This window comes from Mus musculus, chromosome 10 (assembly GCF_000001635.26).
Source record: "Mus musculus strain C57BL/6J chromosome 10, GRCm38.p6 C57BL/6J".
NCBI classification, from domain to species: domain Eukaryota; kingdom Metazoa; phylum Chordata; class Mammalia; order Rodentia; family Muridae; genus Mus; species Mus musculus.
The window spans coordinates 91,114,337-91,124,523 of record NC_000076.6 but is presented as its reverse complement, the minus strand read 5'-3'; the positions used below and the strand labels follow the sequence as shown (position 1 = coordinate 91,124,523).

At 43.0% G+C, this 10,187-nt stretch overlaps 1 protein-coding gene and 1 non-coding gene across 3 annotated transcripts; both read left to right on the top strand.

The window, feature by feature from the left end:
* The first annotated feature begins 477 nt into the window (after positions 1 to 477).
* Positions 478 to 7,950, top strand: Slc25a3 (solute carrier family 25 (mitochondrial carrier, phosphate carrier), member 3). 2 transcript variants are annotated; one of them, XM_006513371.4, is made up of 8 exons: positions 478 to 608; positions 818 to 966; positions 2,193 to 2,317; positions 4,818 to 4,997; positions 5,644 to 5,825; positions 6,308 to 6,480; positions 7,201 to 7,311; positions 7,400 to 7,733. In XM_006513371.4, exons 2-8 carry the CDS (start codon positions 822 to 824, stop codon positions 7,558 to 7,560), a joined length of 1,077 nt encoding a protein of 358 aa, XP_006513434.1. In that variant the 5' UTR covers positions 478 to 608; positions 818 to 821; the 3' UTR covers positions 7,561 to 7,733. The 2 variants fall into 2 exon arrangements, with proteins under 2 accessions (XP_006513434.1, NP_598429.1); NM_133668.4 differs by lacking the exon at positions 2,193 to 2,317 and adding an exon at positions 2,481 to 2,602 and having other exon boundaries at positions 557 to 608; positions 7,400 to 7,950.
* Gm24119 lies at positions 5,988 to 6,233 on the top strand. The gene has a single exon (XR_003949126.1). It is a non-coding gene; the product is annotated as a small nucleolar RNA SNORA53 (small nucleolar RNA).
* Positions 7,951 to 10,187: the final 2,237 nt, after the last annotated feature.

Here is a 10,187-nt window from a genome sequence, read left to right as displayed (position 1 = left end):
TGTATATCCTTTCCACCAGAACTTGGTGGAAAATTTAGACATGCCTATGTCAAAAGTCAGTGTGATGGAATTTTTTTCTGAAAAGTCCGATGATGGCAGGAATTCCGATCAAAGATCTTGTAGTGATATCCTAGCTTCCATACCTGAATAACGTATCACTTAAGCATTCATGTCTTTAAAAGTTTATGCCCGCAATCACTTAAAGACATGTAAAAATTCCTGGCGCCAAGGAGAAAACACCGGAAGGTGAAGGGACAGAGTGAGTAGGTCACCTGCCCGTCCAAGGCCAAGACTACACTTTAAAAAAAAAAGGGGAGTGGGGGAGGAGGGCGCTTTGGATCTGCGCCTGCGCAGTAGGAATCCTCCTGCGCACTAGCAGGGCCGGAAGGGCTGGGGTTGGACGTGGGCGGGGATAGGGTTGCTAGGAGGACGCGATGACGTCCAGGTTCTGCGCTCCTCTCCGCAAATGAGAGGCGCGTGGCGCAGTGACGCTCTGCGTGCGTCACGGTGACGCCGCGCGAAGGGCACGGATCTTCGGGCCGGGAGGACATTCGGCCTCTGTGAGCCGCAACCTTGCCCAGCGAGCGGTTGGGTGTTCGCCATCTTAGGCAAGTGAGCGCGACCGGGCCTCGCCGCGGCGCGGAGCCTTGAGTCCCTTGTGGCCGCCGCCTTGGCCGTGGGCCCGGCCGGGCTTGGCGTCCCTGGGGAAGAAGCTGTGACCTCCTCAAGGGCGCAGAGCCGGGCATGTCTCGCGGGGCTCCGGTGACATTGCCCGGCGCCGGGTCTCTCTCACCTCCGCCCTCTGTCTCCCCCGCAGGAGGATGTTCTCGTCCGTAGCGCACCTGGCGCGGGCGAACCCCTTCAACGCGCCACACCTGCAGCTGGTGCACGATGGCCTGTCGGGTCCCCGCAGTCCCCCAGCTCCGCCCCGGCGTTCCCGCCACCTGGCCGCCGCCGCCGTGGAAGGTGAGGTCGCACCCTGCCCTGTGGGAGCGCTGGTTACATGCTGCCCCCCTGCTCTGCCTCCCGAGTCCTGGGCAGGAACTGGAGGTCGGGGAAGGACGCTTCAGCCCTGGACCCGAGGACCGGTCTCTCGCTGACCCTGGGATGGCAACTCTGACACCCTAGGCCGCTGTCGGATCCTTGGCCCTCCCTCAAGGGCGTGGAAGGGCCCAGGCCCAGCGCCACTCAGTGACCTCCGTGTCCCGAAGGGAGTAGAGGCAGAGAGGTGGTAACCAACTTCTTTATCTTCCCCCGTGAGCCCGCTTGGTCAGCCAAGTATACTGGGTAAAATCTCTTTTTAACCACTAGCCAGACACAGTTGCAACTCCATAACGTTTATTTGACTTGCCTTTTTAAAAATTACCTGGAAAACTCTCCTTTGATCTCCTTTCCCAAGTTTTATCTTTTCATTTAATTGTATATGAGGTAATGGGGTTGGGAATCTCTTCCTTTTGTGCTACTGGTTGGTGAAGGAGGTGACTTGCAGATTATATGAGGTGTGCATTCCTTTGAGTTTATGTTTTTGGGATTTGAGCTGGGTGACTCAATAACTGTATGTTTTAAATCCTAGTGGAACATAAGTACAAGAGAAACCCGAAAGCTGAATTATAGGCCTCAAGAGAAACGTTACCTACATTGTGTGTGTAAAACAGAAGTCCCCACCCACACCCCAGTCATTCATGTGCTTCATGCGTCTTAAACGTGATTAGAAAACTCCTTTTCACTATCTCCTATCGTTTTCCTCTGATTTCAAAAGCTAAAGCAAATCTTTGTATGTTTTTGACTGCAGGAACTAGGTATGACTTACTTAGTTCATAAGTGAGTAGTTGGTTAATAGCTGGAGCAAACGTTAAAGTTAGCAAGCTTTGCACATGTTAAGTGCTCTTTTTGATTTTGGGCTGTCCTTGGAGGGTGCTCTTAGTAACTGCCTTTAGTTGAAATTACCAATGCAGGAAGTTTTAGAAAATAGTATCTCACAGATACTAATAATTTTAGTGATCTGATTTGACAGTGACTTTCATGTCATTTACATTATATGAGAACTCATCTTTCTACCTAGTTGTGGCTGGTGGCTAAAGCTGCATACTAGTGATAGTACTATACCAAAAGGAAATAGTTTTTTTTTTTCCTTCCCCTCGACTTCCTTAGTCTCTGAAGAAATAATTGATCTTTTTTCTTCAATCAAACAGAGCAGTATAGCTGTGAATATGGATCTGGCAGATTCTTTCTCCTCTGTGGCCTCGGAGGAATTATTAGCTGTGGCACAACACATACAGCATTGGTTCCTCTAGATCTCATTAAATGCAGAATGCAGGTTTGTGTTGCATGCTGGACTAAAACGTTCTGTTGAAACGTGAGTTGTAAGATATAGACTGCTACTAACAAGCTGTGTGGAAACCTAATTGCCCAGGAGGTAAGTTGATGCACACTAATACGAGTCCATATTAAAATGCACGGTGTGTCTTGTCTTATTACAGAGTACAGTTGTGAATTTGGCTCCATGAAGTATTATGCACTGTGTGGCTTTGGTGGGGTCTTAAGTTGTGGGCTGACACACACTGCTGTTGTTCCCCTGGACTTAGTAAAGTGCCGCATGCAGGTTTGTATTGTTGGCATGAGTGGTTTTATTTATATTTTATTATTTGCTATGATAACATTTTGATTATGTAAGTTATATATGTTATGTGGGTGGGTAGGTGTGGAAATAAATAGACCACTTTTGGGAGTTCTTTACTTAAACCATAGGGAACCCAAGCATAGCACTCAGGTTGACAGGTTTGACAGGCAAGTGTCTGATACTGACCCGCTGTGTCTTGTGTATGTGATTTACCTTACTAATGCAAAGTTGTTTTAAACTAAAGTACAATTATATTACTTCTTATCCCTTTGCTCCCAACAACCCCTCCCATACCTCCACCTCCCACTCTCTCAAATCGATGGTCTCATTTCTTATTATTGTTACATAGGAATTATGCTGGAATCAAGGTCTTAGTATGTGTGCTAGGAGTGCCCTCTACCACTGAGCTACATTTCTAGCTTTGTTTAGTTTTCAAAAGATTTCTACTTCATGTGTAAGGGTGCTTTGCCTGCATGTATGTTTGTGCATCACATGCCTAGTGTCCAAAGAAGAGGGCATCTGCTTCACTAGAAACCGAGTTATAGATGATTGTGAGCCATTATGTGGGTGCTGGGAATCGAACCCAGAACCTCTAGAAGAGCAGCTACTGCTTTTAACTGCTGAGCCATCCCTTCTGCTCCAATTCTGAGCTTTTTGTTTTGTTTTTTCGAGACAGGGTTTCTCTGTATAGCCCTGGCTGTCCTGGAACTCTGTAGACCAGGCCGGCCTTGAACTCAGAAATCCGCCTGCCTCTGCCTCCTGAGTGCTGGGATTAAAGGCGTTCGCCACCACGCTCAGGTTAATTGTTCTGCTCTTACTATAAGTGGATCTTAACTGCTGGCATTCAGTTCTGGCCAGAGGTCTTTTTCAAAGCCTACTAATTCAAGACCCCCAAGTAGTCACTGTATAAGTATTTTTTGTATCAAAGTGGTCAGTCAGTCTTGTGTTATCTCATGTGAACTAACTTCCTGTCCCTAAATATTGAGGCAAAGAACATGTTTATTTCTCAGAAAAGTTCTTGTTGTCTTTATAGGGAAAGTGAGCACTGCCTCTTTTGTGTTTTTATAATTTGAATATCATAATAATTGAAAAAAAGTAATGAAACATTAAAAATTTATTTGTCCCAAACAGGATTAGAAGTCTCCTTACCTAAAAGAGAAAGGAAGTTGAAATATTAGGAGGGAGAGAGGAAGGTGATGTATACCAGCCCTTCTAGTACCGGCAGAGAGTGAGATAAGCTCCCTTACCCACAGTGTTGTTAAACAAATAGATACCAAGTGTAAGTCCTGAAACATGCGTGTCTTTTGGAGTAAATTTAATTTCTGAAGTAAAAGTGATTCTGTACCTCAGAGGAGATGCTGTACCTCTTACAATTGTGTCTAGTTGGGTTATCTGATGTTCACAGTGGTTCGTAGTGCAGTATCATCTACGTAAAGGACTCCGGGATCAGGAATACATACTTATATCTTAAGAGCAATTTTCTTTTTGGAATTACATAGTTTTTTACTGTCCAAGAATTATTATAATTTAAAGGAAGTTAGACCTTGATATAGAAACAGTCCTAAATAGAGCCTGGGAGTGATGGCTCATGCCTGCAGTCTAGCCTCTGGGAGGCAGAGGCAGGAAGATCACTGTGAGTTGGAGACTAGCCTGGACTCCTCCCAGTTTGCCTGGGAAGATTGTTCAGTCTGTAGAGTGTTTGTTATGTAAGCCTGAAGAACTTAGGTGAGACCCTCAGGCACCTGTGTGAAAAGTCGGGCATGGTCATGCACCTGTAACCTGTATAATCCTAGCACTGCCAAGGCGGATAGAGAGGGTCCCCGGAGGTCGCTGGCCAGCTAGGCTGGTAGAGACAGGAACAGTGGTAGAAGAGATTCCAAAGTAAAGGGCAGTTCCCAACATTGACCTCTGGCCTCCACATACATGCTCACAGAAGCATATACACAGGAATATACCACACAAAAAATTTAAAAACATAGGTGTTTAGCTTATATTAAGCTAAGAACTTTCATATACCTTTTGTAGTTAAATTTTAAAACAAAAAAGCACAGTAGTAGAATAAAGTTTTTGTGAAAGGTGTTAGATATTCTTAAATCTTAATTTATAAAACTCATTATAAATAACTTGGCAAATAAAAAAAAACACAACTAAATTAACATAGCTAATTCTTTTATATTGACATTTTCCCATTTTAAAGGTGGACCCTCAGAAGTACAAAGGCATATTTAATGGATTCTCCATTACACTGAAAGAAGATGGCGTTCGTGGTTTGGCTAAAGGATGGGCCCCAACTTTGATTGGCTATTCCATGCAAGGGCTCTGCAAATTCGGCTTTTATGAAGTCTTCAAAGCCTTATATAGCAACATACTTGGTGAGGTATGTGATTTTACTTTGACATTTAGTGTCCCAAGTGTTTGAGAAAGATGTTATGCTTTTTGTTGGGCTTACCTTGTTTTATGGCTGAAGAAATGGCCCTAGAAAGAGTGCAGCATGTCTCAATTCATAAGGCATATTTAGCAATAGCAAAGACAGGATGAAAAGCAAAGTGTATTTCATAAGATTCTAGCTTCTCAATGTACTATGTTATTTCTAAGTAAGTATGGGTGGTGTGTGTGTTAGTGTAAGAGAAGAGTCTGGGGTTTCTCTTATGTAGTATAGGATTACTGTATGTGTCCCATCTATATTCAGAGTATATACCTTGTATTAGTTATGAGGTTGAGAGACAATATAAACTTAATTCTGACACAGTGTTATTCATGGACTGTGTAATAAGAGTAGTTCAGACAAGTCAGGCAGGGTATAATGTGCATCTGTTTCCTAGCATTTGGGTATATTGTGATTTTTGTAGCCAGATTGTCCCATATAACAAGGCTAGACTAGGATAGACTGATGAAGTTAGATCTTAAACCAGAAAGGGGGAGAGGAGTAATTTTAGAGTCTCTGAAATCACATTGTCATAGAAAGTTAGATTGAGATGGCCACGTGACAGCGGTTTATATCTGTTCTGTATATTGTCTTTTAGGAAAACACCTACCTGTGGCGCACATCACTGTATTTAGCTTCTTCTGCCAGTGCTGAATTCTTCGCTGACATTGCCCTGGCTCCTATGGAAGCTGCTAAAGTTCGAATTCAAACCCAGCCTGGTTATGCCAACACCTTGAGGGAAGCTGTTCCCAAAATGTATAAAGAGGAAGGCTTAAATGCGTAAGTGCGTATTCTCCTAAAACGAGTCACTGGGGAGAACCTAAAATCAAGTCCTGTCTGTCTGTCTGTCTGAAAATGATACTTGTCTAAGTATCTATTGACTCAGGAGGATGGGCTTGTTAGGACATTTCTGCTATACACAGTTTGCATGTTTCAGATGCCAACATGCTTCCTTAGATCCACCTTTGTGGATGGGTCTTGGACTGAGTTCTACCTGTAAACTTCTTGTTTCTTGTGGTTCCAGTCCAAGAAACGTCCAGCAACTTTGTTGGTTGTATAGTCGAAGGTGCTTGAGTCATTGGCATGTGAGACTAATATACCTGCATGCTAGTCTTCAGGTTCTGATGGAAGTGACATGCGTGATGCTGTCATGTGTTACTGTCAGGACTCGACTGGTGTGCGGACACGTCTGTGGATGGTGAAAGAAAATCTCTGCTAAATCAGTTTAGGCACCTGTTTAAGTTAGTGTGCTAATTTCCTAGGTTCTACAAGGGCGTTGCTCCTCTGTGGATGAGACAGATCCCGTACACCATGATGAAGTTCGCCTGCTTTGAACGTACTGTTGAAGCTTTGTACAAATTTGTGGTTCCTAAGCCCCGAAGTGAATGTACAAAGGCAGAGCAGCTGGTTGTGACATTTGTGGCAGGTTACATAGGTATGACCTGTCTGTCCATGTATATATCTACCTTCAGGGTCTCACTTTATAACCCTGGCTGTCTTAGAACTTACTATGTAGGCCAGGATCCACTTGCCTCTGTCTCCCAAGTTAGGGGATTGGAGGTATGTATCACTACACCCTGGCTGGTATGAATTATTATTTTTTTAATATTTTTTATTATTACGTATTTTCCTCAATTACATTTAGAATGCTATCCCAAAAGTACCCCATACCCTCCCCCCCTGGTATGAATTATTTAGAACACATCATGAAATTATATGCAAATTATATCACTTCCATTGTTGGCCCCTTTGTGAAGGAAAATTTCCAAAGATTTGGGAGCACTTTTATCTGCCTGTTTTTATGTTCTGCCAGATTCTACATACTCTTAATTATTTCCAAAAAATCTTTTTCTATAGTTACCATTATTATTATTCATGTTACTGTCATGCTTGAAAATGCATCTGTAACTCCACTTCCAGGAGATATGGCTCCCTTTTCTGATCTTTGGGCATACAAGGCATGCATGTGGTGCACATACATGCATGCAGGGAAGACACTCATGCATATAGAGTGAGTGAATCTAAATGTAAATGTTTTGGATAATAAGCTAAAGCCAGTGTGGTGGTACATGCTCGTAATCCTAGCACTGGGAGGCTGAGGAAGGAGTTCTACTTGGAGGTATCTTGATTTTTTTTTCCCTTCCCTTTCCCCCAGCTGGAGTCTTCTGTGCGATCGTCTCCCACCCTGCTGACTCTGTGGTCTCTGTGCTGAATAAAGAGAAAGGCAGCACCGCGTCTCAGGTCCTGCAGAGGCTGGGCTTCAGAGGTGAGTCAGGCTCCCCTGAGACAGCAGCTCACTGTGCGCGTGGGGAGGTAGGTGGCGCTCGGGCACTCATGTCTCCTCTCTGAACCAGGTGTGTGGAAGGGGCTCTTCGCCCGAATCATCATGATTGGCACTCTGACTGCACTACAGTGGTTCATCTACGACTCTGTGAAGGTCTACTTCAGGCTCCCTCGCCCTCCTCCCCCTGAGATGCCAGAGTCTCTGAAGAAGAAGCTTGGGTTAACTGAGTAGATACATCAAAGTAACATGGACTGAATCTGCTTGTTGATCAGTGTTGAAAGTGCAAAGGAACTTTTATATATTTGACAGTGTAGGAAATGTCTGTTCCTGATATAATTACTGTAGTACCCTTGCTTAAAGCAAGAGTTTCAAACTTAATGCTAAATAAACCCATCTATTCCTGATGTCTATGAGTTTGTTATTTTAAAAACTAGTATTGAAAAAAGATTTAGTCCTAAAACAAAAAGAATAATTAAGGTATTCACCCCAGGAAAAAAGTGTAAACTAAGTAAACCATTGGTGCTATTCCTAAATTGTCCCCTCACTTAAGAAACTCCTGTGTTTAGGAAATAGTCTTGGGTTTTCAAAAACATGGTTTATTAAATATGGATAAACACTGAATTGTAGTTTTATTTTTTTGACAAGCTAATTTTAGTATAGCAAATTTTTGTCTCATGTTCACTTTTTAATGCTAGTGGGCCTATTGGTCTGTGTTTGTAAAAGGGCACCCAGATTAGGCTCATTCTTAAAATGATAGTTAAGGACCAAAGCAGGATTGCTAAAAAGACTAAGGTGACCTACTTTTCACACAACCAGACTGGATGGAATGTCAGCAGTTTGCAGTTTTGTTTTTATTTATTTAGTTTTTTATGGGAAAGGCTGCTAGACAACTGAGCGAAGCTGGAGATGCAGCCTCAGGCATACTCCTGAGGTTTAGCCCAGCTTTTAAAGCTGCACAGATGTTCAGGTTCCTGCTTGTTTATTCAGAAATACAAAGGCCCAGTTTATGTTTCCTGATTTTTGCCTTCAAGTTCTTGCTATTTGGAGAGAGCTAACAATCTCTACATAAGATACACATATAATGTGTGTGTGTGTGTGCGCGCGCGCGCGCGTGTGTGTGTATAAGGGGAGGGTGTCGGGTAATCCAAGAATTCAGGTGATCCTCCTGCCTCAGCTTCCTGGGATTATAGATAAGAGCCACTACAGCTTGTTTCTGCAAGAATTCCAATAGAAATGCTTTCTTTCATTACCAATCTGTTTTCTAAGAACATTGAACCAAGTTTCGTGTTGTACATTTAGTTAGCTGCATGTTAAATGTACACCTGTACTGAAGTTCTAGGGAGGGTTATTAGGTTTGAAATTGTTAGGTGAAACTTTTTGAAGTATCCGTTGAGCTATCTGGGTCTTACATCTTTTCATTTGCCTGGGCTAGAAAGGTTCCCTTCCAGCATATTAAGCATATTATTCTGCATGGTGGTTCCAGGGCAGCTGGGTCTTGAGTAGCTTTTAAGGCTTCCAGTAAAAGCAAGGCTGAAGTTCATTTAGGACTTGACTTTCAGTGGTGGCGCATGCCTTTAATCCCAGCACTTGGGAGGCAGAGGCCAGCCTGGTCTACAGAGTGAGTTCCAGGACAGCCAGGACTGCACTTTGTCTTGACAAAACAAACAAAAAAAAACCAAAAAAACAAAAAAAGAGAGAAAACATCTACTACAAATACCAAATACAAGAAAAAAGAAATTAAACTTTTTGAGGAAGGTTCTCATATACTCTTGGCTGGTCTCTAACTCAGTCTCCTTCCTGAGAGTTATTGCAAGTGTGCATCACCACACCTTGCCTAAGACTGAATTTCTTGTGAGGATGGTAGTTGGACCAAAATGTAAGAACAAGCAGCAGGACTGGAAATAGATTGGTGCAGCCAACCCAAAATAGGTCAGAGACCTAAATCTATTCAGGGTACACAGTTAGCTATCTGTTGCCAAGGCATGGCTATTGCCTATGTAGGATTCAAGTTTTGTTTGTAGGTGTTGGTACAAAGTCTGTTGTTGACAATGACCCACTCCATGTTAAAAAAAAAAATCCAACATGTAGACTTAAATACTTATTAGTGCATTTCGTTATTTAGTTATGGGTACATCTGAAACCAGAAGTTCTCAAACTAGCAGTCCTCCTACCCCTATCTCTTAAGTGCTGGGGTTACAGGCATATACCCACTGAATTTTGGGGGGTGGGTTTTCGCAGAGGCAGGGGTTCAATTTGTCACTTTGGCTTCCCTGGAACTTGCTCTGCAGACCAGGGTGGCCTCAGACTCAGACCCACCTGCCTCTACCTCCTGAGTGCTGGGATTGAAGGTGTACAAAGCCATTTCTAACTGCTGCATAAACGTTTGTTCCTCAATCCAAGCAGAATGTCCACTTCAAATGTATGACTGCAGCTGTGCAATGGTGGCGCAGCACTTAAGACATAGGGGTAGGAGGACTGCTAGTTTGAGAACTGGTTTCAGATGTACCCATAACTAAATAACTAAATGTACTAATAAGTATTCACGTCAACATGTTGGATTTTTTTTTTTAACATTTTCTTTACTAACATGTCTAATGTAGACGTGAATAGGACATCCATGAGAGGAGTGCATGAGATTGGCAGTTGAGTTGGGTTCTGTTGGAATTGAAAGACAAATGACTATTTTCCAGACACTTCACATATAGTCATGTCTAAGAGTGATTAAATGTCAAAGGCAGATTTCTATAGGTTGTCTGCTCTGTGACTGGTGCACCCGAATCAAACATAAATAAGTGGCTTTGTGAGTAAATTAAAATTTCAAGAAATGTTTTGGTCATTTTTAATTTTTTTGGTTTTTC

Excerpts from the sequence above, each read along its gene's own strand:
- Slc25a3 (XM_006513371.4), top strand. The coding sequence starts at position 822 with ATGTTCTCGTCCGTAGCGCACCTGGCGCGGGCGAACCCCTTCAACGCG. Across the intron at positions 5,826-6,307 it reads AAAGAGGAAGGCTTAAATGC|GTTCTACAAGGGCGTTGCTC; the intron begins GTAAGTGCGTAT and ends CTAATTTCCTAG. Across the intron at positions 7,312-7,399 it reads GCAGAGGCTGGGCTTCAGAG|GTGTGTGGAAGGGGCTCTTC; the intron begins GTGAGTCAGGCT and ends TCTCTGAACCAG.